This window comes from Carex rostrata, chromosome 23, assembly GCF_964058835.1.
Source record: "Carex rostrata chromosome 23, lpCarRost1.2, whole genome shotgun sequence".
Classification (NCBI taxonomy): domain Eukaryota; kingdom Viridiplantae; phylum Streptophyta; class Magnoliopsida; order Poales; family Cyperaceae; genus Carex; species Carex rostrata.
This window is the reverse complement of record NC_135940.1, coordinates 2058626-2085535: the sequence shown is the minus strand read 5'-3', so window position 1 is coordinate 2085535 and position 26910 is coordinate 2058626. Positions and strand designations below refer to the sequence as shown.

General features: G+C 35.7%; 3 protein-coding genes across 5 annotated transcripts; all 3 read right to left on the bottom strand.

Annotated features, from left to right (window-relative positions):
* Positions 1–3063: 3063 nt before the first annotated feature.
* LOC144574826 (uncharacterized) lies at positions 3064–10239 on the bottom strand. Of its 3 annotated transcripts, none has more exons than XM_078324902.1 (9): positions 9542–10239; positions 8084–8269; positions 7634–7726; positions 7364–7546; positions 7151–7253; positions 6864–7049; positions 5806–6563; positions 4195–4667; positions 3064–3643 (listed from the first exon to the last, which is right to left on the bottom strand). In XM_078324902.1, exons 1-9 carry the CDS (start codon positions 9788–9790, stop codon positions 3586–3588), a joined length of 2289 nt encoding a protein of 762 aa, XP_078181028.1. In that variant the 5' UTR covers positions 9791–10239; the 3' UTR covers positions 3064–3585. The 3 variants fall into 3 exon arrangements, with proteins under 3 accessions (XP_078181028.1, XP_078181029.1, XP_078181030.1); XM_078324903.1 differs by having other exon boundaries at positions 3064–3537; XM_078324904.1 differs by having other exon boundaries at positions 3064–3519.
* Positions 10240–13652: 3413 nt separating this feature from the next.
* Positions 13653–20081, bottom strand: LOC144574827 (uncharacterized). Its single transcript, XM_078324905.1, has 9 exons — positions 19352–20081; positions 17979–18164; positions 17524–17616; positions 17249–17431; positions 17028–17130; positions 16746–16931; positions 15241–15992; positions 14401–14867; positions 13653–14123 (listed from the first exon to the last, which is right to left on the bottom strand). Exons 1-9 carry the CDS (start codon positions 19595–19597, stop codon positions 14066–14068), a joined length of 2274 nt encoding a protein of 757 aa, XP_078181031.1. The 5' UTR covers positions 19598–20081; the 3' UTR covers positions 13653–14065.
* A 775-nt stretch (positions 20082–20856) lies between these two features.
* LOC144574828 (uncharacterized) lies at positions 20857–26093 on the bottom strand. The gene is made up of 8 exons (XM_078324906.1): positions 25511–26093; positions 23984–24169; positions 23405–23497; positions 23127–23309; positions 22906–23008; positions 22591–22776; positions 21488–22245; positions 20857–21124 (listed from the first exon to the last, which is right to left on the bottom strand). The coding sequence occupies exons 1-8, from the start codon at positions 25757–25759 to the stop codon at positions 21029–21031; spliced, it is 1854 nt and encodes a 617-aa protein (XP_078181032.1). The 5' UTR covers positions 25760–26093; the 3' UTR covers positions 20857–21028.
* Positions 26094–26910: the final 817 nt, after the last annotated feature.

Sequence of the window (26910 nt, the reverse complement as noted above, 5' to 3'; positions counted from 1 at the left end):
CAATCACTTTTGCAGTTTAGTCCCTGTATCAATCCCCAACTACTTCATTAGAGGAATGTTGACGAGGAGACTATTGGAGTATTGAAAAGAGAGGATCATCATATCAATTTACACACGAAAATATTAATATCTTTCTTTGCAAGTATTAATCTTTTATTTCTCAAGTATTTATACCTATGAAAGTTGACGCATAAACTAATGCAGTGACTGAAAAAGAAGGCCATAAAATTAGTGGAGACCATAATATAACCTTCTTCTATTGTAGTTACGAGGACAAAAGAAAAACTAGAGTGCAAAAATGACTATAATTATTCATATTTTTTCCTCTTCGAATCAAATCACCTATAAACTATGTGTGCAAGTGTTTTTTTTTTTTCATTTTTTAAGTACAATCGTTTTTTTATTTAATAATTTTTTGTAACCAAAATCTATGGTAAAAGTTTTTATTATAGAAATGTATTAAATATTTTGTAAATAATATGAAAGATGAATTTTTTTTTAATGGCATGAAAAAATTTTGAATTTTGAATTTGATTTCTTTAGACACTTTCTAATTGATTCGATCTTTTTGAGTTTGTATTGCCAACTATTGTCTATGGTTAATGATTTTGGTATGCATATAAATTTTAAGGAATCAAATCAATAATTTAGTTCTTTAAAATATACTTCAAATCAACTATTGTCTTATTTTTTGACATACACTCTAAACAAAAAAAAAATTCTTCACAAAATTATTTAAATCAAAATACTAAGATCTCTAAAAAAAAAAAAAACCCATGGGGCGCCCCAGCCACGGGCGGTTTGGTTGGATTTTTGGGCCGCCCATGGGCTTGGCAGTCGGGGTAGTTTAAAAAAAAACGGTACAAAATGGCATTTTTAAAATTAAGTTTTTTGTTAAGGGTATTAATAAAAATGGCTGGAAAAATGTTGATCCAAGTTATTTGTTGCAGTCTTTCTAATAAATTCAATTATATAGTATTGTATCTATTTTTAAAGAAATATTTCTAATATTTCTAATATTTTAATAAAAAAATCATAACATTTTCTATTTAATAAAAATAAAAAAAATCAGAAAATCTATTTCTGGTAAATTATTTACCATTTTCGGTAAACAATTTACTCGAAAGAGAAATTTTGGATTCGGGAAATTATTCTGCGGATTCAGATCCTGAATCCGGTAAATAATTTTTTGGAATGGGCAGATTCTAAATTTTTTGCAAATCAGGTATAGATTTAGAAATTTGATATTTTTTGGATATCAATAAAAATTTCGGTATTTAATTATGACTAAGAAACTATCAGCTTTCTAACTAGATTATAAGAATTAATGTCATGTTAATTTCCTTTGGTGATATAATTTCGGTGTCTATTTGAATTATAAGGGTCCTTTTCTACACGGTAGGGTACCGCAGAGGATATCATATACATTCTGACTAAGATAAGAACCAGAAGCAGAACCTCTTTAGTGTTTTGTTTTATTTGGAGATCACAGTTTGTTGATTAATACAAGTATTAAGTTTTGTATAACTGCATCTAAAGTCTAAACACGCCTCTTTGAATTGAGTACATGGACAGCATGCCTTCCAAGTTAAAATTTGCTTTGGTATCTCCAACTGTATATAAATTGCTATGACGCTTACACAAGCAAATAATTAAAAACTTTCGGAAATATATATTTTCTATAACCCCTCTTCTCATCTGCAACGAGTTTAATACATCTTCAATTTTAATATTTAAGCTTGGATAAATACGATAAAATTATTCAAATAAATAAACTATAAAAATAAATTTTATTAAACGCATTATTGTAAACAATTTATTTTGCTGTTATAAGCTAAATTTTGATTGGTCTGGAAAATGGAATCCATTAATTATCATAACACATTAAGAACAACACTTTACATATGTGTGCGCATCTGAGCATATAATTAATGCATGTCACATTTACCTTAGCTAAGAAAAGATAAGGTTGTGATTTGTGAAAGCAACTGATCAAATGTGACATAAATTTCCTCTTGGATATGATTACAACTTACAAGAAAATAGTGTTTAACTACTATAAGATGCCAGGTAGATTCCCAACAGACAAATTATTGTGTTTTTTTATATAGCAAATTATGAGAATTTTATATTTTTCTTTTGATATCATTTCTTGTCCACTAATCAAATAATGGTGTATATTTTATAATTATTTACTAATTCAGGGAATATGACAATAGGTTGTCTCTAGGATTTCTTATTATTTTAAGCATGCTGACTAAAAATCTAGTGGTTCTCTTCTCTTGCATATTTTGAGAATTCTATTTTTAAATTGGCACATAAAATATCCCTATGAATATTTAGATTTATTAATCATTTCAGCACACCGAATAATAATTTTCTTTTATTATTAACAATATACATATATAAATAATAATTGTATTAAGGGCTGGGCTCAGAAAAGAATAATTATCCATCACACAAAAAGCTTTTTCCCTAATATTTTGAGAATTCAAATGAAAGCTCTCTTATGAATATTTAAATTAAGAAGTTTTGACTCTCATCTTAATCTAAAAAAAGAATAAGATAGTGTGCATAAAAATCCCAAGGGTACATAATACACTATTAAATCAATATATTTTGGGGATAAAGGGTCTTAGGAAGAAGATGAACTGAGATATGGAACGCTGCAATGTCTTGTAAGATTCAAGATATTTCTTTGGCTTGTAAAAACAAATAGAATATTAACGAAGGATAACATTAAAAAAAGAATGGTAGGCAGGGTAAAATTTCTTGTTTATTCTGTGCTAGATTAGAGAATGTACATCACTTTATATAGAGCTATATATTTGTGAACATGGTTTTATGAGTCTAATCCATTCCATCTTTTCTTTAATCACTTTATGGATTTTTCAACCAATAATTTATGCTTTAGTTGGGGCTTTTGTATGGCAGTGGCACTAGTGGTTGACAAGAAATTATAAACTTTTTGATAGAAAAATTTCAACCACAATTTATAATCTCCTTTTTTTAATTTCTTCTAGAAGACCATCAACAGATTCACCACAAACAATGAACACCATCTCAGTCAAACTATTTTCTCTAGCTTGCACCAAGTTAAAATTTTGTTTCTTTAAAGAAGAAAAACAGAGGGCAGAAATACACTAGTTTTGCATCAACTCCGCCACCTCACCATACAAGTTGAAAACCATCAAACACAATGATTGCCATACAAAGATTCCCTCCTACAACTAAACAGGAAAAAAAAAACAAATACTACATATTTTGCCAACAATGCTCATTTTTGTTTTGGTGGGAGGCCGGGGGGCACAAATCAGAGCTACAGAAAGGGTTTTTATAAGAATGTACACAATGGAGATTACAAAAATGCAACTATTTTTGTTTAACAATTGCAAGATCCGTACATGCCCGGATCTACCTGCGCCCTTCTTTATCCTTTGCTTTCAGATTTTTTTACTTCTCTTTTCCTTTTTATTTTCTTCTTTATTTTTTTTTCGTCCCAACTCCTAGAAGTTCATCCTGTAATTAAAAATGGGTCTGCTAAAATAGATCAGTTTTCTTTTTTTCTATTTTCTTTTTTCGACATCATCCTGAAAGAGGCGGGAAGTCTCCTTCGTCTTTCAGTCGGTACGTCTGGTTACTCCTGAAAATTAAACCACATACTTTTCCTTTTAACTACTTCAAGAAAAAGTGGTGGCAATTCTGACCAAAAACAACACATCTACAACAAATTTGGCGGTACCAACTGTGATATGATCAGAAACCAGTCAGGATGATAATCATATATACCAGTTGTGTAATGAGAAGTCACTAACCCTGTGCTCCATAAGGGTACATAAGAGGATGGGAGGGAAGGGGTGACCGGACGTGATCGGTCCCGGTTAACTTGCTCCATCACACTAAATTTTGAGGGGGAGAGGGGAGAGAAGGATATAAGAGGTGAACTCTATATATAAACTATTCAAATTTTGTAACCCTCAAATCAGGGTGTAGAGGAGGTAAACTCTTTAGGCTGCCCCTCTCCCCTCCCCTCCCCTCCCCTCCCTTCCCCTCCCCTCCACTTCCCCCTCTCATGAAATTTCTGGAGTACAGTCTAAGGTACTATTAGTGTGTTACTCACAAAATATACAGCAAGCTGTTCTCCTAACCACAGAAAACAAAAGTGCAAAATAAGGTGAAGTCATAGAAAGATACCTCCTACTCCTATTGGGCGTCATAGAAGGTCTGCCTCGAATTGAAGGTTCCCCATTGCTTGATCTTTGCCCGACCTGTACAACAGCTGGCACTGGTGGCGGCGGCGGCGGTGGGGCCCGCATGCCAACAGGGTAACCCGGACCATTTGAAGGAAGGACCACAGATCCAATCGACCCGAATTCTACCTGCTGCTTCTGTGGGAATGGCGGTGGCCCACTATTGCCGCCTCTATTCCCATGGATAACAAGTTCCATTGGTGGTGGGCGTGAAGGCCACCGCCCGTTAGGGACACGGTAAGGCATGTGAAGAGGTGGTGGGGATGGGGGTGGGGGTGGGATTGACTCTTCGGTGGGTAACAGTTCAGGCATTGTATCCGCTTGATCTGGCCGAAATGAATTCCGGGTTCTGTTTCTTGGATGTACCCGGTCTCGGTATTGTTGCTGCTGTTGTTGCTGGTGGAGTTGTCTCTGGTGCTGCAACAATTCAGGAGAAAATATATGGACTCTAGTTACTTCAGATCTCATAAAATAACATAAAAGGTTGCCCATACAGTATTTAGGCTAGCGTAGGAAATTCCTCCTGGATTTAATCACTATAACTTTTAATAAAAAGGCACTACAGGTACATTCTATAATGAGTGAGCTACGGTACTATGCAAAGCGCACATTGGCCTGTACTATGATCTGTATCTCCATTCTCAAAGATCAAACAGTTGATCCAAACCACTCAATGTGATCTTTATGTAAATATACTTGGAGGTCAAATTTTACATTTTTTAGAATTTTTTTACTATTTATTTAGATGGGTAGAAAATAGGGGTGCAAACGGGTTGGATATTACCCAACCGTATCCGACTCCGTATCCGAAAATTTAATACGGATATCCGATATCCGAATATCTGTGCGAATACGGATACAGATATGGTTTTGAATTTTAATTATCCGTATCCGAATAGTAGATATATATTATATAATTTAATATGTATTTTGAAAAAAATTATGTCATTCACTATTATAAAAAGCAGATATCCGTGTATCCGTATCCGGTTAATATCCGATTCGTATCCGTATCCGTCTAATATCCGATCCGTATCCGTATCCAGAAAATAAAAACAGATATGGATATGGTTTTACCACTATCCGATCCGTTTGCACCCCTAGTAGAAATTCACATGATCTAAAGATTATGGACCATCCAAAAGTAGTTATTTTCTACCTATCTAAAAGAAAGTAAAAAGATTATAAAAAAATATAAAATTTGACATCTAAATACATTTTCATACGGAGATCATGTTGGGTGGTTTGGATTGACTCTTTGGACTTTGAAAATAGAGATACAGATCCATGGGACGGACCAATGTGCGCTTTGCATAGTACCGTAGCCTCACTCTTATATAATTTTATTCTAATAAATCCATTACCTAATAGACTTATTTTTACTGGAGATGCTTTATTGACAAACACATGTTGAGAGATATAAATTCCCCTTAAATTATTTCAGGGACTATGTAACTTAATAGAGAAATTTTCTTAAATAAACAAAATAAAAGTAGTTTCACACTTGACAGGATGAAAAAATAAATAAATAAATTGACAATTAAGTTTTGCATACCGACAATGGGAGAAATGTACCGGTCCCCTTTGTCTTGGGTGGATCATCTGCGACATAAGGGCTGCCAGCTGGCGGGATCATATGGGGGACAACATAATATCCAACAGGACTGGCTGTAAAATGCGGACCGGGCACAACTCCATTCACACCTGGAAACCCATACATGCCTCTTCTCCCGTTCCTGCCACCCATAAAAGGCCTGTATCCCATGGGCACCAAAGGGCTGGAATCTGGGCCAGCAGGTTGGCCTGGTAACATGAACGAGTCGGGCTGCTTGTTCTCAAAAAGATTAATTGCGAAGAAAAGATTCTTTACATTCATTTCATGGTTACCAGTTATATCAGCAAACTCATCGGGCTCTAAAGGTTCCTCCGAGGGAGATGCTGACCCGGCCTCTGAAGAATCGGGCTCACACCCACCCAACCCGTTAAAGTTCTCTTCAGGGACAAATTGTGGAGAAAAATTAGGATAGTGCGGGGCAAGATGGTGTGGGTAACCAAATGGTCTATAATCTGGAATGAGACCATTAGGAGGATAGTGCATTGGCATCTGTGCAAGGGGTGCATCCATATCTGCATAGGGAGAAGGGGAGGTTTGTTCGGGAACGTCAGGACGGGGCCCACCAGAGGCATGGCGCTCGAGTGTATTGCGAAAGAAGGTGCTGACCTCATCAGGTATAGAGTCGACAGGGAGACTAAGTATCTGGCCTAGCTTGCGGGCCCCAAAAACAAATGCACTACGTATCCGGTAAAAGTTGCCTGTTTTTATAAAGAAGTTTACAATTGTCAGAAGTTTGGCAAAATTGTTGGTTGCAACTAAGAGTTGTAGTACAATTGAATCTAGTTTAGGATTATATAAGGAAAAACAAATGGAGTTGGATTCTTACTATCAAAAATTTAGTGTTGAATATAAATCTGCTTACATAGATGATTAAATATCTAGCTAACGCTTAATTAGAAGCTCAATTACAGAGGCCCAATTGAGGCAAGCTCGGGCTAAATTGGAAAATTGGAAGGAGGACCTAATATAGAGAACAATAGAAAACAATAAAAACTTACCTCTGCTGACACTGCGTCCGAGGTTATTTGCTGGTTTCAATGGGTCAACAATGTTTAGATTCTTGCGGAAGAAACCTCTGACATCATTAGGTCTATTCGGTATCTTAACCTGGTACCGTTCCAAACATCGATTCACAAAATCTTCTTGTATTAGCAGGTCACTTGCAGGGACATCTGGTGCTTCAGCTTTTATTTTTAAGACATTAATTAATAAAAAAAAAGGATTACAACAGTAAAAATAAAACCTATTGGTTACATATAACAGTAAGTCCTGGAGCTTAGCTTACCTACTATTTCAGGTAAGGATGCAAGAGATATGGGTCCATGTACACTGATACCCTGAATCTCCCAGTCAAATTTACTATAGTAATCCAAAAAACGGTACAAAACCTACAAGAAGGCAATGAGAAAACAAGGAACATTGAGTATTACTCGCCTTTTCTTGCTATAATTCCAATGACTAAGCAAGAAAAAGATATCAAAATGAAAGAAGTGTTCACCGCTAGGGGAGAGTCGAGCGTTTTATGAAAAAGGTGGAATATATATAAGATAAGTGTTTCTAAAGCATAAGTCGAGATCAGGCCATGGTGAGCCCCAAGGATTCGGCTTTCGTAGTAACACCATGACTTTATTAGCATGATGCTACGCTTGAAAAGGTGATCTTTTCCTATCAGAACATCCACCTACATAAAAGGAATTTAAACACTAAAAAAGAAAAGGTGAAAGGATATAGATGGGGAAAAAAGGGTCTAACAAATAAATAGAAATACCTCTTCAAGGAAGCAGAGAGTGAATAGGCCTCCAATTTGATTAAAAGAAATATCAACCACGATATTTTGCACGAGACATTTCACAAGCTTCACCTGTTATAGGGGCAAGGGGCAATACAACAGTATTTAAAGCAAATGTGCACAAATCCTGTGCACAAGTTACTATATAAGCTGACAAATGGAAGCATTTCTCAATTTTATTTTGTAATTACTTGTTAGTCATATTTTGCAATTATATTCTGTTGTTCATTAGCCCACCATTAGTCACAGTTCCTTGCAGAAAAATACTCAGTTTATTCAATTATCATTTTTCTTAGTTAAAGTGTTTCCAATTTCATGATAGTCAATCAGTAATGTTGAATTACTCCATGCATAAACTCTTCCTTTAAGAATTTTCATATTTCAGTAATTCTTACCGAACACTATAAAAGTTAGCATAAAAAAACAAACCTCAGCAAGGATGAGTTGCACATCCTTCACCTCAAACTTAGCACAAGGGTTTCTCTCCTCCATTTGAAGAACACTCCACACATCTTCAGGTAACAAATGTTCTGAGGTGGGCTCCGCCAAAGCTGTCAGATCTATATCCCCATCAGGTAGATACGTCTTTAAAGGCACCGAACCAAATGGAGATACCTACAAGAAAAAAAAATCAGGCAAAAGAGAGTTATTGTTAGAGAACAAATGAATACAGTATATAGAATATACTTAAGTTTCTTAGCTTAAATAGCATACTTTCTCAGATTTCAGAAACAGTGTCAGTCAATTAAGAATTATAAGTTTCAAGTACATTTGATTTGAACACATGCAGAGTAAGAACTTAAAAAATGAAAAAGGATAAAAGACATCTATGGAAACAATCATATATCTTTTCTTCACTCATCAAAAGTTTTGATACCATATGTCCAGATAGAGGGCTCACTGAAATGCTGCATTTCTATTTACTAATAAGTCATGTAATGGACAGACTTAAGGTTAGGTATCAATATCGCAAAATAAGATTGCGGGTTACTGCCTTTGATAAATCTGCCTGGCACTTATTAGTAAGCCTATGGATTGCAAACAACTAAAGGCACTCCAGTCATTTTAATGATGAAATTTTTTACATGTCTTCAGACTAGAGTTGACTAAATTAAAACATGCTACATGAATTAAATTTCTTTTGCATTTTCCATGACATGCAACTATTAAGGATCCTATTCTTTAACTGAGAATGCAAAATTTTCTTCTATTTCCATGCATTGTTACCATGAATGCATATGTCTACAATCTAGATACACTTTTAAGAATTCTCCTAATGAACATTTTTTAGCCAGTATCCCACAATCTTATTTTGCGATATTGAGACCCCACAATAAGTCTGTTCATGGTTTAAAAAAAAGTACTTGCCAAGGATATGATTCTAAAATTACAAACAACAAGGTTTTTTTCGTGCAAAGAATTAATGCATCCAACAAAGATATCTCTGGTAAGGATTTTACCCTAACTATTCTTTTTAAATGTATCTTAACATATTCCAAATTCATTAACCCAACAATTGGATTCTTGATTTTGTGTTATTTGCAATGATGGGTGTGAATCATGCAGCATTCTACTTCAATTTACAATTACTCAACAAATAAAATAAAAAATAGCTTCGAACAGTCAAAATATTTACATAGTTAATTCAAAATGCACAACCAGAAGTTAGGCCATACAGCAGATTAGCACTATAAAATGTTACTATAATAACAATATCAGAGTTAAAATTCAAACTAAAATCTGTCAGTATATAAATAAATCAATGGTCTCACCTAGCCCACAAACTACCAAAGTTTAAACTTCAGCTCACAAACATTACAATAAAAAAAATATGACTAAGCACCTCCCGGTGTTAATACTAAAATCAAGAAAATAAAAAATAATTACCGCACTTCCAATAAATTTTCTGATAATGCTGTGCACATACTCAACCACAGCTTTTCTACTACTCTCTGAAGCAATAGTTGGGTGAACATGGCGTATGACCTCTTGCGCAGCCGCCTCAGCCCGTTGCCACGTGGCTTCATCAATGGCAGTCGGATCAGGATTCGGCGGGTATGACTGGAGCAAGCCCTCTTGGTTAGGCTCTGACAGGTGGCCATTGGATTGGACAGGCCATGGCTCAAGGTCTCCCATGGCGAGAACAACTCACACTAAAAAATCGCTAATTAGTTCAATCGAGAGATAAATTGGAACTGTGCACAAGGGGAAAAAGAAAAAGAAAAAGGGAAAAAAAAAAAAAGGAATTTTCGAGGTGAGACTGAAAAATGATTGGGTGTTGACGAAATGGGATTTTTAGTCGGAATTTCAATTTGGGTCGACCAAGAAACCAGAAATCACGACTTGGGTCGGCGGCGGATCGCTGCTTCTTATTTCTTTTCTTTCTTTCTCTCTCTCTTTTTCTCTTAATTAATACCTTCCTAATACAAAAATATAATTTCTTTTGAAACTTTTCTGGTTCTCTCAAGCTCAAGTCGATCCGCAAAACCTGTCAGTACAGAGAGAAAGGAGAAAGACGGATTGGAAGGAGAGTGAGAAAGGGTAAAAGTGAGGCAAAGAAGGAGAGAAGGTTTCTTCTCGTGTGTAATTTTGTTGTTCATTAAGAAAACCTTTAATTTGTGCATCGTATCAAATCCGGTCCGACGTACGATCCACATTAAGATTTGTGTGGAAATTAAAATTATTAACTATTTCTTGAATCTAATCGGAAGCGCGCATCTATAATCAAATCTAACGGTCCATATAGAACGTCGGACTCCTCCAGACCGAAAGATTGATTCTTGGTCTGGCCTCTCCTTTCTCTTGCGCAGTTGCGCGCACACAGCACACAACACACACAGGCGGCAACATGGCATTTTTAGAAATATATTAAGTATTTTGTCGGAAAGAAAAAAAATAATTTCTATGCACTTAAAAATATTGAAACATTGATTCTATTACTTTAGACATATTTAAAGAAATTTAATTAATAATTCGTTTCTTCTATGAGACTATGACATTGAGAAAAAAAAATTCATATTTCTTTTTCTTTATAAAATGTTTTTGAAATTTTAAATTTCTGTTTTACACACGCCGTGCATACATCATCGCACCTAACAGAGATTAGCTTGTAAGGCAACGGTTTCTTTCCATTTTATTTTTGTACAATTGAAGTTCAAGAGCTTTACATACATTTATAACATGAATTATACACTTATACTATCGTATAAATATTTAGAGTTTGCTACGTTGTTTTGGATAGCATAAAATATTATTATGTGTTATCGTTTTGAAAATCTATGTTATTGATGTATTTACGTGTAAATTTTATATATATTTCAGATCATTTAATATAAAATTAAGAGGTTGAGAAAAAAAAATTAAGTTAATTTTAATACATTTATTTTTTATTATTTTTGACTACTTGACTTTATACAAAATGAATTTAAAAACCAATGATTTTTTGAGACAATAACACGGGACATTTTATGCTATTCATACCACCTTAACCAAACTCAATATTTATAGTTCGATTCATATACAAATAATTAAATTATGTATTTTTTATGTCCGAACGGCTAATTCAAGTTGCTAAATGTGTTGTATAGGTTTCAAGTTATACATTTTTATTAACTTTTTGAAAAATTTTAAATTTAAAAATGGACTAAAAATAGTAAGAAAATAAAATATTATAAAAAAAATCAGTAAAAAATAAATAAACAATAGTAAAATTTGGTACCGGGAATGACATGCATATAATCTATGAAATATTTTCAAAAAAACATAATTTGAGTTCTGAAAAACATATGATATATGATGTAGATTAGAATAAGGTTGTTTCTTGAGCCCAGTATGTCTTTTAGTAAATTTAATTTCAAAATATATCAAATTGATTTCAAACGGTAAATTCAAACTAATAAAATTGATTTACTTTATGAGTAATGTGTTCACATATCAAAGTTATAAATTTTTGAATTAAATTAGTTTAAAACTTTGAATTCCCGTTTAATATTATTTCTATAAGTTTTGAAATTAAGCACACCAAAAAAATTTGATGAGCATCCTAGTTGTAATCGTAATAATATGCTTATTAGAATCTCACTGTTACGAATATATAGATTTGTTTGTTCAATTAAAGCTTGTAAAACATTTTATGATAATTTTAATACAGGGAAATTCACACGCGATAGGGCTGAAAGATGAATTCAGATCAGGTGAAATACTTGATTTTCAAATTAGATCCGAACTGTTTATCTTAAGTTTGCATGAATTTTAAAACAAACTTCTCTATATTTTATTATTATTATTTTTAGGATTATTATTATTATTATTATTATTATTTTGAAAGCTTGCAAGGAAGAACAAGAGCAAGGTTTATCCTGTGAAGGAAGATATGCATTGCACATATAATTAGACTCTCTCGAGTGCCAATTTATATCTTGCGTGAAACAAAAACCAATTATGTTAGGGAAATTAAACACATTCCTAGGATAAACTAGGGAAAATAATATTTTTCTAAGTGATGAAAAAGAAAAAGAGTCATATATAAATCGTTCTACATCCACCAAAATGTTAATTTAATTAAGATCTATTGCAAGTCATTTTTTTATCACAATCATATCAAATCTCAAAGATAACGGTAAATAAAAGAGTAAAATTGTAATTTTTTGTTTTGTTTTGTTTTCGACTTCGGTATGAAAATTGGAGAAAATTATATTTTTAATTGAGATGCAGACTATCATATTGAATACAACATAAAAAAAAAATGCACAGAATGAATCCCACATAATAATAAGATACCTATGGAAAAACTAAACAGGTTGTTCTTTCAAGACATGCCTATATACAATGTACTTTAAAGAAACACATTTAAAACATTTCATACAAAACAGCTAGCCTAGCCTTATTTGTTTTTATAGAAATCACAATTTTGAAATGCAAATTTTTATGCCTTTCACCTATTATGACATAATGATTTAAAATCTTATAATTTCATTTTTCAAAATAGCACGTTAGCATTAACCGACGACAATTGTATCTATTAATCATGTAATTATGCAAACCAATATACACACTCGTGAATTCGTATCCTCTGCATTAACGTAACGTGCATTAATATATCTGAACCGTCCGATTGAGATCCGCGTTAATATTAAAGGCCCCGTGCATCATAAGCGTAGACCGGATTGCTTCTGATCACATTAATCTCAAAAGATGCGGATCCCGCGACTACAGGTCTATTGTTCACACTTCAGTCTTCACAGACTCACAGTTCACACAAATGTGACGCGACAGGTGAACTTGACGCGTTTTCCCTCGTCAGATCAAGTGTGTACATATTGATGTAAAGATTGGTACTAAAGTGTATGTTCAGTTTGTTTAATTCTCGCAACATGAAGAACTACAAAGTTAGAACCTCAAGCTTTTCCTTCATAGTGTCCGCAAAGAAACTTACCCTCAAGTTTTTTCGCAGAAGCCCTTGCAAATGATAATAATTATAGATATCTTTAGAAAATTAGTATGTCTGTATTTTGAACGTGGACGTCTCCCATTTCCTTCATCGGTTTGACTTTTTTTTTTTTTTTTTCTATTCTCATTTTCTGAACAATATGAGTTCAATATTAAGTATGCTTTGCCATTTTTTTTTATATTCCCATTAGTTTTATTTCCTAATTGGGCCAAAAACACATTATACAATTTCATCATATGATAGGGAAACAAAAAATAAAATCAAAGTTGATTTAATTAATAAGTATCGTGACACAAAACAAATAATGTAGTCAAAAACATTTTTTAGAAACTTTCAATTTTTAAATAATAATTAAAAGTTATTTGCATTTGGTTGATCAGTAAAAAAAATTATGATCACATGTCCGTTCCTTAACTATGTTATCTACATTACAAATTGACCAGAAACAATGAACACCATGTCAAACTATATTCTCTAGATTGCACAAATAGTAAACTTTTGTCCTTGAAAAAAAAAAAATACAAAGAAAACAGATACACTAGGGTTGTCTAGTTTTGCATCAACTAAGCCACCTCACCATATAAATTTAAAACCATCAAGCACAATGCAAGCCATAATACCAAGATCCCCTCCTACAACTAAAAAGGAACACAAAAAAAAAAAATACTACATATTTTGCTTCCAATGCTCATTTTTGTTTTTGGTGGGAGACTACGATACAAATCAGAGCTACAGAAAGGTTATTATAGGAATGTACAGAGATGGAGACCACAAAAATGCAACTATTTGTTTAACAATTTCAAGATCGGACATGCACGGATCTACCTGCGCCCTTCTTTATCCTTCACTTCAGATTTTTTTTACTTCTCTTTTCCTTTTATTATTTTTTTTTATCCGTCCAACACCTAGAACCTCAGCTAAGATAGATCAGTTTCCTAGTTATTGTTGTTTTTTCTTTTACTTCATCTTGAAAGAGGCCTGAAGTCTCCTTCGTCTTTCTGTCTGTACATCTGGTTATTCCTGGAAAAAATTATACCACATATTTTTCCTTTAAATAATTCAAGAAAAAAATGGTGGTAATTCTGACTAAAAACAACATATCCACAACAAATCTGGTCATAATACAGTTGTTATCTAACAAATTCTGTCATGAGAAGTTTATTATTACTCTCATGGCTGCACCTGTATACTACTAAGGCGCTACTCACAAAATTAACAGCACGCTATCTCTTAAGCACTCTGATTAGTACCACAAAAAATAGAACTGCACAAATAAGGTCAGGTCGTAGAAAGATACCTCCTCCTATTTGGCGCCATATAAGGTCTGTTCCCAAGTGAAGGTTCCCCATTGCTTGATCTTCGCCCATCTGGTACAACAGCTGGCACTGACGGCGGTGGTGGGGACTGCATGCCAACAGGGTAATTTGGACCGTTTGTAGGAAGCACAACAGACCCAAGTGACCCAAACTCAACCTGCTGCTCCTGCAGAAATAGAGGCCTGCTATTCCCGCCTCTACTGTTCATTACTGGACGTGGGACCCACCGTTCTTTAGGGGCTTGGTAAGGGACGTGAGGAGGTGGTGGAGGTGGGGGTGGGGGTGGTTGATTCACCTGTGTGGATGGAGAATCAAGGATTGTTTCTTTAGCAGGTACCAGTTCAGGTATGGTATCCACTTGGTCTGGCCGTACCGAATTCCGGGATTTGCCTCTTGGATGTTCCCGGTCTCGATATTGTTGCTGTTGTTGGTGCTGTTGTCTCTGATGCTGCCAAAATTAAGGAGAAAATATATAATGGACTCTAATTACTTCGTTTAGATAGTACTAACATACAAGGTTGCCACTGTAATCAGGCTTGATTAAAAAATTGCTCCTGGATTTAATCATTAAAAAAGTTCGTGGAAGGAAGGAATTGCAGATACATTATATAATCCTATCCTAATAATTTCTTTGACCAAATAGTCTTAACTCTTACTAGTGATAGTTCGTATACACAAGTTGAGTCATATAAATTCCCCTAAAGTTATTTCATGGACTTTGTACTTACCCTTGTGTTAATAAAAGGGATTTTTTAAAATAAAACCAAATTGAAAGTGTTTTCCTAGAAGAAAGGAGATAAAATAAATAATAAATTTCTTACCGGCAATGGGAGATATGTACCAGTCCCCTTTGTCTTGGGTGGGTCATCTGTGACATAATGACTGCCAGATGGCGAAACAATCTGTGGCATGACATAATATCCAATGGGGCCTGCTGCGAAATGTGGTGGAGGCACAACACCATTCAGACCTGCATACCCATACATGCTTCTTCTTCCAAACCTGCCACCCATAAATGGCCTGTATGCAATGACCACAGGGCTGGGGTCCGGTCCCACAGGTTGACCCGGTAACATGAATGAGTCGGGTTGCCTGTTCTCAGAAAGATTAACTGCGAAGAAAAGATTCTTTACATTCAATTCATTGTTACCAGTTATATCAGCAAACCCATCAGGTTCTGAAGGTTCCTCCGAGGGAGAAGCTGACCCGGCCTCTGACGAATCGGGCTCACACCCACTCGGCCCGTTAATGTTCTCTTCAGGAACAAATTGTGGAGGAACATTAGGATAGTGTGGTGCAAGATGGTGGGGGTAGCCATACTGTCTAAAATCTGGAAGGATATCATTAGGATAATGGATTTGCATCTGTGCAAGGGATGCTTCGATATCTGCATAGGGAGAAGGGGAGGCTTCTTCGGGAACGTCAGGACGGAGCCTACCAGTGGCATGGCGTTTGAGGGTATTGCGAAAGAAGGTGCTGACACCATCCGGGATTGAGTCAGCAGGGAGGCTCATTATCTGGCCCAGCTTGCGGGCCCCAAAAACAAACGCACTGCGTATCCGGTAGAAGTTTCCTGATTTTAAAGAAGTTTAGAATTGTCGGAAGTTGGGCAAAATTGTTGGTTGCAAGTTGCAACTAACAGTTGTGGTCATCCGCGGATCCAAGTGGAATAAATGGGGAGCAATGTCCCCTATTTTTTTTTTTTTCAAATTATACAAGTATACAGATTTTTTTTTTTTTAAAAAAAAGTTTATATTAAAACCTCATATATATGTAAAGATTTATTTCACTGTGACCTCTACAGTTACAGTTTTATGTTTTTAATACGATCATTGTACTAATATCATCATTTGGTATAATATTTGACTCCCATTAAATGTCTGACTCTGCCCCAGGTTGTGATGAAATCAAATATAATTCAGCCATACGGAATTGGATTGTTACTATGAAAAGTTCAATGTTGAAGGTTACATTTACGACTAAATATCTAGCTTACACTTAATTCTACCTTGATTGTGAACTTGATGTAAGAATCTCAAATGACAGAGGCCCAAATTGGGAATCTGTATCCTCTGAGATACCTCAAATTTTCAGTTAATCTAAAGTTGGGCCAATTTTTTCTCAGTGACTATTCGGAATGCACGGATTAAGTACTATTGTGCTTCAGGATTTGTGCAGAAAGGATTTGAATGGTCCGGATTTTTGACATATCAACTCAAAGTTTGAGATATCTCAGGGGATGCGAATTCCAAATTGGGGGATAGCTTGGGCTTTGGAACGATGCTATCTCAAAGAGAGAACAATAGAAGGCAATAAAAAAACTCACCTCTGCTGACGCTGCGGCCGAGATTATTTGCTGGTTTCAACGGATCGACAATGTTTAGATTCTTGCGGAAGAAACCTCTGACATCATTAGGTTTATTCGGTATCTTTACCTGGTACCGTTCCAAACATCCATTCACAAAGTCTTCTTGTAATAGCAGGTCACTTGCAGGGACCTCTGGCGCTTCAGCTTTTATTTTAAGACGGTTATTAAAAAAACGGATTACAGCAGTAAAATTAACCCTATTATAAATAATATAACAGTAAATTCCTCAGCTTTACATACCTATTATTTCAGGCAAGGATGCAAGAGTTATCGGTCCATGTATACTAATACCCTGAGAATCCCAGTCAAATTTACTATAGTAATCCAGAAAACGGTACAGAACCTACAAGAAAATGAATGAGAAAAAAAAGGGACAGTGAGTATGACTCGAGTTTTCTTGCTATAATTTCAATCATTACTAGGCATGCAACAGATAAATCAAAGATGAAAGAAATGTTCACCGCAAGGGGAGAGTCGAGGGTTTTGTGAAAAAGGTGGAATATATATATAATAAGTGTTTCCAAAGCATAGGTCGAGATCAGACCATGGTGGGCCCCAAGGATTCGACTTTCGTAGTAACACCATGACTTTATTAGTATGATGCTACGCTTAAATAGGTGATCTTTTCCGATCAGAACATCCACCTAAATAAAAGGAATCCAAAAATCAGAAGAGAAAACACCTCACCGAAAGGAAATAAGCGAGAAAGAAAGGGTGTAACAAACAGATATTATACCTCTTCAAGGAAGCACAGAGTCAAAAGGCCTCCAACTTGATTAAATGAAATATCAACCACGATATTTTGCACTAGACATTTCACAAGTTTCACCTGTTATTAGGGGAAAGAGGCAATTAAAAAAAAAGTTTACAAATCCTGTTTCAATTGTTTCAAAACTACCTACATTATCGAGATATTGGAAAATAACCATTCATTGTTGTAAAATATTCAAGAGGCATTTTTAGAAGTGCACGGGGATAAAAGGCTCCAAAATAAGCTGACAAGAAGATGCATTTCTCAATTATTTGGCAACTTTTAAGTTTTATTTAATTTTGGTTCATGATAGTCAACCAGTTATCTTGAATTCCTCCACACCCAATCTCCTTTTAAAAAATTTGATGTTTCAATTGTTCTCACTGAACAGTGGAGTCGAAAATGAAAATAACTATGAAAAATAGTATTCGGAAACAAACCTCAGCAAGGATGAGTTGCACGTCCTTGACCTCATACATAGCACGGGGGTTTCTCTCCTCCGTTTCAAGAACATGCCATACATCCTCAGGCAACAAATGTTCCGTGTTCGGCGTTGCCAAAGCCGTCAGATCTATATCCCCATCAGGCAGATATGTTTTTAGAGGCACCGAGCCAAATGGAGACACCTACAAGAAAAAAAATGGTAAAAAAGTTAATGTTGGAAATACTTAAATACCTATAACTAAAGAAGATACATATTGGTGCACTGGTTGGTACTACTAAATGGAGATGCTGACTAAAGGCAAAATTAGAGAACAAAAAAAAAAAAAAAAAAAAAAAAACAGAATATACTCATGTTTGTTAGATTTCAGAACAGTATTAATCATTTAAGAAGTATTAAGTTGAAGTACATTTGATTTGAGTAAGTGCAAGGTACGAATGTAAAAATGAATAAGGATAAAAGAAAATAACCCAAAATTCTGTACGTGCACTACTAGCGACCCTACAGATTACATGCAAACTAAAAGTGCTCCAGCCGTTTTAATGATGAAATTATTGCCATGTCTTCAGACTAGAATTGACTGAAATTTCTTATTCATTTCCACTGACACACAACTATTAAGGACCCTCTACTTTTAATCGAGAATGCCAAAACTTTTACTGTTTCCATGCATTATTAACATAAATGTGCATGTCTACAATCCAGATTAACTTTTAAGAATCCTCCTAACTGAGACAACTTTGCCGCCTGCAATGAATAACATCCCCCCCCCCCCCCCCCCCCCCCCCCCACCCCCCTTGTGCAAGGAATGCAAGGAACTAACACATCCAACAACAATATCTCCAGCAAGGATCTTAACCAAACTATCATTTTTAAATATATCTTAACATATTCCAAACCCACTAATCCAACAATGCAAAATTTCCACACTGTATTCTTCTGAAGGATGGGTATGAATCATGCAAATTCTTCTTCAATATTTTCAACACAAATAATCAACAAATTAAAAAAATAGCTTCAAACAGTCAAAAATTTTACACAGTTATTTCAACATGCCCTACAGCAGATTAACATTATAAAAGTCGAAAGGTTTTAAATAGTTAATGGAACGACCAGTATCAGATTGGATTCACTTTCCTATTTATAAGTTAATATATTAACAATACCTGCCATAAACCCCATAAGCTACATATATACTCATCCCAAGTTAAAATTGAAACTAAAATCTGCTAGGTATATAAATAAATCAATGGTCTCACCTACCCCAAAAAACTACCAGCTTAAACTAAGGCTGTACTTTACAATAAACAAATAAAACTAAGCACCTGTCAGTGTTAATACTAAAATCAAGGAATTAAAAAAAAAAGTTACCACGGTTCCAATATATTTTGTGATAATGTGGTTCACATACTCAACCACAGCTTTTCTACTCTTCTCTGAAGCATTAGTTGGGTGAACATGGCGTATGACCTCCTGTGCAGCGTCCTCAGCCCGCTGCCACGTGGCTTCATCAATGGTTGTCGGATCAGGATTCGGTCCATAATGGAGCAAGCCCTCTGGATTAGGCTGTGACAGGTGTCCGTTGGATTGGACCATCCATGGCTCAAGGTCTCCCATGGCGAGAAGAACTCACACTAAAAGGACGCTAATTTGTTCAATCGAGAGATAAATTGAAACTGTGCAAATGGGGGAAAAGAGAAAAAAGATAACTTCTTTGAGGTGAGGCTCAGAAATGGGTTATGGCGATTTGGGTAATTGACAAAATGGGATTTTTAGTCGGAAATTCAATCTGGGTCGACAAAGAAACCACAAATCACGACTTGGGTCGGCGGCGGATCGCTATATAAACACAAATTTTCTATTCGGATTTTTTTCGTTTTCTCTCAGGCGCGAGTCGATCCTGAAAAATTGTCAGTACAGAGAGAGGGGAGGATAAAAGACGGATTGGAAGGAGAGTGAGAAAGTGTAAAAGTGAGGCAAAGAGAGAAAGAAGGTTTCTTCTCGTGTGTAAATTTTGTTGTTCTTTATTAATAAAACTTCTGAGAAATTTGTGAAATTTGTGCCTGTAGCCCTGTATCATGGACAGTTTCATGTTGGGTTCACCTATTTTGGGCCTTTAGAGAATGATTGATTCTTGGTCTGGCCTCTCCTGTTCTCTTTTGCGCACACCTCTCACACGCGCGCGCCGACATGGCATTTTGTACACGTGGCACTTACATCATCGTCACCTTATATGGATGACTCCGTCTCCTCCTCAGCCATCTGAGGTTGTTGCATGAGAAATTAAGGGCTCAGATTAATTCTAATCGGATCAAATTCTAAGAGTCCAGATTCGTGTCAAGTTAAAAAAAAAAAAAACTGGTTCGAATTTATTTATTGCACTGTATGTGAATTCAACATGGATAGTTGGTAAGGCCAGGGTTTCTTTCCGTTTTATTTTCTTACAATTGAAGTTCGGGCTTACATTCGTAAATAGCTTGTTCGATTCAGGTCTGGAAATGAGCTACCTCGTTGCAGTTCGGTCACTTATCTAATGAGCTCGTGCTTGGTTCGTTTTCTCGTTTCAGTTCGGTCACTTATTTCTAAATCATTTCATATCATGATCATCATGAAATCTCATAGTTCTAATAGTTATAATGCTTGTTACCAATAATTAGAGTTGTTCTTCGGATTTTGCTATGAAAACAGAAAAATACGCTAGAGGAAATTGAATTTTTAAAATACGATGAAGACTATCATATTAAATACAACGCCGATCTATGCACAAAAATTTCGAACGAGAATCGCACAATGTGAAAATTCAATCTATGCCTTACATTAGGCGAACCTACACAATAATAAAGAAGTCCATGGAAGCATTAAATGCATTATGTTTATATAATCCAGTAAAAAATATTAACTGTTAGATTATACAAAATCAGCGTAGAAGAAGAGATTCAAATGGTCAAAAAGCCGTGCGTGGCATAGCTAAGGAGAAAGGAAAAAAACCTCTTTTATTAGATTATGATACAACATCACTACCAAAGCATTAGTAACATCTTAAATGCATTATTGTGGGTCTGACCAGACCGAATTCCGGGATTTGCCTCTTGGGTGTACCTGTTCTCGGTGTTGTTGCTGTTGATGACGGTGTTTTCTATGATGCTGCAACAATTCAGGAGAAAATATATGATGGACTCTGGTTACTGCAGTTAAGAAAGAACTACAGAAGGTTTCCTGCACAGTGATCAGGCGCTAGTAGAAAATTGGTCCTGGATTTAATCACAAGAACTTTTCGCGAAAGGAACTACATACATTATATAATTCTATTCTACTATTTCCTTTTGTCTAATAGTCTTATATTTACTGCTGATGGTTTGCATACACAAGTCGAGACATGTAAATTTCCCCAAAACTGTTTGACGGAATTTGTAGCCTATCCTTGCATTTAAAAAAGTGAATTCTTAAATTAAAACAATATTGTATTAGTGTTTTACTAGAAGAAAGGAGATAAAATAAATTTCTTACCGACAATGGGAGATATGTACCAGTCCCCCTTGTCTTGGGTGGATCATCTGCAACATGATGGCTGCCAGTTGGCGAGACAATCTGTGGGCTCAGGACATAATATCCAATGGGGCCCGCTGCAAAATGTGGACCAGGCACAACACCATTCACCCCCGGATACCCATACATGCCTCTTCTCCCATACCTTCCACCCATAAACGGCCTATACGCAATGGGCACCACAGGACTAGAATCCGGTCCCGCAGATTGACCCGGTAAGATAAACGAGTCGGGCTGCTTGTTCTCCAAAAGATTAATTGCAAAGAAAAGATTCATTGCATTCAATTCATTGTTACCAGTTATATCAGCAAACCCATCAGGCTCTGAAGGTTCCTCCGAGGGAGATGCTGAGCCGGACTCTGACAAATCAGGCTCAGGCCCACCTGACCTATTAAAGTTCTCTTCATTGACGAACTGTGAAGAAACATTAGGATAATTCGGTGCGAGATGGTGGGGGTAGCCAAATGGTCTATAATCTGGCATGAGCCCGTTAGGATAGTGTATTGACATCTGTGCAAGGGATACCTTGATATCTGCATAGGGAGAAGGGGAGGTTTGTTCAGGAACGTCAGGACGGGGACCCACAGAGCCATGGCGCTCAAGGGTATTGCGAAAGAAGGTGCTGACCTCATCAGGGATAGAGTCAGCAGGGTGACTTAGTATCTGGCCCAGCTTGCGGGCCCCAAAAACAAAGGCACTGCGTATCCTGTAGAAGTTGCCTGAGTTTTCACAGAAGTTTAGAATTGTCACAAGTTTGGTTGAATCGTTGGTTGCAACTAAGAGTTGTGGTAAAATCGAATCCAGTTTAGGGTTATATAGAAGGAAAAACAAATGGAGTTGTATTATTATTATGAAAAGTTCAATGTTGAAGCTTAAATTGATGGCTAAATATCTACATATCGCATAATTAGACTTATTTGGAATTAATTAATTAAGCCTTGATTGTATACTTAATTTAAGAAGCTCAACTGACAGAGGCCCAATTGGGGCTAGCTTGGGCCAAATTGGAAAACTGGAAGGATGCTCCCTCATAGAGGGAACAGTAGAAAACAATAAAAACTAACCTCTGCAGACGCTGCGACCGAGATTATTTGTTGGTTTCAATGGATCGACAATGTTTAAACTCTTGCGGCAGAAACCTCTGACATCAATAGGTCTATTCGGTATCTTAACCTGGTATCGTTCCAAACATCGATTCACAAAGTCTTCTTGTATTAGCAGGTCACTTGCAGGGACCACAGGTGTTTCAGCTTTTATTTTAAGACAGTAATACAAAAAAAAAATTACAACAGTAAAAATAAAACCTATTGTTTAATATAACAGTAAGTTCCTTAGTTTTACTTGGCCACTATTTTTTTTTAGGGTTGAGCTTTACTTACCTACTATTTCAGGTAAGGATGCAAGAGATATGGGTCCATGGACACTGATACCCTGATTCTCCCAGTCAAATTTACTATAGTAATCCAAAAAACGGTACAAAACCTACAAGAAGGCAATGAATGAGAAAAAAAAAAAGTGAGTGTGGTTCGAGTTTTCTTGCTAGAATTTCAATCATTGGTAAGCATGAAAAGGATAAATCAACCATGAAAGAAATGTTCACCACTAGGGGAGAGTCGAGAGTTTTGTGATAAAGGTGGAATATATATATAATAAGTGTTTCCAAAGCATAAGTCGAGATCAGGCCATGGTGGGCCCCAAGGATTCGGCTTTCGTAGTAACACCATGATTTTATTAGCATGATGCTACGCTTGAAAAGATGATCTTTTCCTATCAGAACATCCACCTACATAAAAGGAATCCAAACATTAAAAAAAAAAAAAAAACACCTCACTAAAAAAGAAATATATGAGAAAGAAAGGGTCCAATAAATAAAAACACCTCTTCAAGGAAGCAGAGAGTGAACAGGCCTCCAACTTGATTAAATGAAATATCAACCACAATATTTTGCACTAAACATTTCACAAGTTTCACCTGTTATTAGGGGAAAAAACAATACAAACAAAAGGGCAAATGTTTACAAATGCTGTTTCAATTATCCCTACATTTTCCAGAAATTGTAAAATAACCGTTCATCAATTTAAATGTTACAGAAATGGTTAAAGTCTTTTTAGCCTTTGTAGAAGTGCACACGGAAAAACAAAACTCCATTTAATAAGCTGACAAAAGGAAGCATTTCTTAATTTTATTTGCAAGTATCCGTTAGTCTTGTTTAGCAATTTTATTTTGCTGTTCACTAACCCACCTTCAGCCGCATTTTTTTGCAGAGAAGTACCCAGTTTTCAATTACTTTTCAGTTTTATTTCAGTTAAGTTTTGTAACTTGATGATAGTCAATCAGTAATTTTGAATTACTCCATGTCAAACTCTCCTTTTAAAAAAATTCAAACTTCAATAGTTCTCACTGAACACTGGACTCGACAATGAAAATAACTATGAAAAATAGTATAAGAAAACAAACCTCAGCAAGGATGAGTTGCACGTCCTTGACCTCATACATAGCACAAGGGTTTCTCTCCTCCATTTGAAGAACATTCCACACATCTTCAGGCAACAAGTGCTCTGAGGTGGGCTCCGCCAAAGCCGTCAGATCGATATCCCCATCAGGCAGATACGTTTTTAGAGGCACCGAACCAAATGGAGATACCTACAAGAAAAAAATGGTAAAGAAAAATACCTATTAAATGGAGATGGAGACGCCAACTTATGGCAAAATAGAGAACAAATGAAAACAAAAAAAAAGGGGAAGAAAAACAGAAAACATAATATACTCAAGTTTGTTAGCTTAAAGAGCATTATTTCTTAGATTTTAGACCAGTATCAATCATTTAAAAGTATAAGCTCAAGTGCATTTGCTTTGAATACGTTATACGTGCGAAGTACGAATGGAAAAATGAAAAAGGAAAAAAAAAATCAGAGTATCTGTATGTGTATTAAGAAAAATATGGGAAGTACAATATTTATTTTCTTCACTCATCAGAACTTTGGAAAATATGCTTCTCATTTCAAATAGAGAGCTCACTGAAAAGCTACATTGCCATTTAGGAATTTACTAATAAGTTAATTTGTACAAGTCATGTAATGAACAGACTTATTGTGGGATGTTTGACTGAAACATACCACACTGCGTGCACTAAATATCTATTTCAATTCCCATGACATGCAGCTAGCTATTAAGGACCCTCTTTAACCGAGAATGCCAAAAAAAAAAAAAACTGTTTCCATGCATTATTAACATAAATGCACATGTCTACAATCTAGGTTCACTAATAAGAATTCTCCTAACAGAACAATAAAAGCAACCCACACCACCCTAAAGAAATCACCTGCACCTGCTAATTTCAGTCAATGAGGTTTTCTATCAGCCATTAGGCTTTCTAGATGCAAAACCAATAGTATTAACAGCATCACAGTTTGGGAATGACCAAAATTTTTTGCAATCTGATAAAATGAGCCATTCAGTCGTTGCACTTTTGTATCAAACATTGCGCTTTCTAAATGCAAAATCATTTGTATTTACAGCATCACACTATGGAATAACCGAAAAAAAAATTGCAACCCATCTTCCATAGTGAAATAAAGGCAATTGTGCAACCATATGATTCCCAAAATATGAACACCATTCTGGTTATTCTGTGATGAAAATTTAACATTAGATTCTCTTGTGCAAGAAACTAATGCATCCATCAAAGATGTCTCTGGTATGGATCTTACCCTAACTATCCTTTTTCAAACACAAATATTCAACAGATTAAAAGATAGCTTCAAACAGTCAAAAGTATTTGCACAGTAAATTCAACATGCATAACCAAAAGTTAGGCCCTAAAACGCAAACTAAAACCTGTCCAGTATATAATCAATGGTCTCACCTAACCCAAGAAACAACCAAAGTTTAAACTAAGGCTCACAAACTTTACAATAAATAAATAAGACTAAGCACCTGCCATTGCTTAGACTGAAATCAAGGACCTAAAAAAAAAAAAATTACCACGGTTCCAATATATTTTGTAATAATGTGGTTCACATACTCGACCACAGCTTTTCTACTCTTCTCTGAAGCAATAGTTGGGTGAACATGGCGTAGGACCTCTTTTGCGGCCTCCTCAGCCCGCTGCCACGTGGCTTCATCAATGGTCGTCGGATCAGGATTTGGCGGGTATGGATGGAGCAAGCTCTCTGGGTTAGGCTGTGACAAATGTCCGTTGGAATGGACCAACCATGGCTCAAGGTCTCCCATGGCAAGGAGAATTCACACTAAAAGAGCGTCAATTTGTTCAATCGAGAGATGAATTAGAACTGTGCACAAGGGGGCAAAAAAGATATTAAAAAAAAAAAAAACGATTTTTTCGAGGGCAGGCTCAGAAATGGGTTAGGAATTTCAATTTGGGTCGACCAAGAAACCAGAAATGACGAGTTGGGTCGGCGGTCGATCGCTGCTTCTAATTTCTTCTCTCTTGCTCTCTTTTTTTTTTTTCTTAATTAGACGCGAGTCGATCCTAAAAACCTGTCAGTACTCAGTACACATAGGATTGGAACTTTGGAAGGAGAGTGAGACTGTTAAAGGTGAGGGAGAGGGAGAGAGAGAGAGAGAGCACTCAGAGCAGGTTTCATTTCTTCTCGTGTGTAATTTTTGTTCTTTCGTACAACTTTAATTTGGGCCTGGGTCAGTATCAGTATCAGATATATAGACAGTCTCATGTTGGGTTCACCTATTTTGGGCCTTTTGGGACCGAGTGACTCGTCGTGTGGTCAATGCGGACTATGATTAAAAAACCAAAAAATAGATGGATGGGCATTGCGGACTACGAATCTACAGTTGACACTGACAGTATCGAGTAAAGCTAGCGTGTGACATGCTCACCAAGAAAATTTGGTGAGCATAACTCCAAAAGCATATCGGATCGACGTCAAATGTCAAATCCAAACCGTTGAAATCCATGTACTTCATGAGTGATGCATATATATGCAAAATTTTGAAAATTTTGAGTTTATTTGCTACACGGTCAAGTGGTCAAAGAAATGAACATTTTATTATAAGTTATTTTATATATTCAATTTTTATTATTTCTTTGACCACTTGACCGTGTAGCAAATAAACTCGAAAGTTTCAAAATTTTGCATGTATATGCATCACTCATGAAGTACATGGATTTCAACGGTTTGGATTTGACATTTAACGTCGATCCGATATACTTTTGGAGTTATGCTCACCAAACTTTCTTGGTGAGCATGTCACACGCTAGCTTTACTCGACAGTATCGGCGCTCAATAGATATCATATCAGAATCAGACACTAATCTACAGTCCTACATCCTTCAAATATAACATCATTCCAACCTAGTCTTCAAAACATCACCATCTCCATATCCCTCCGAGGTGATATTAATT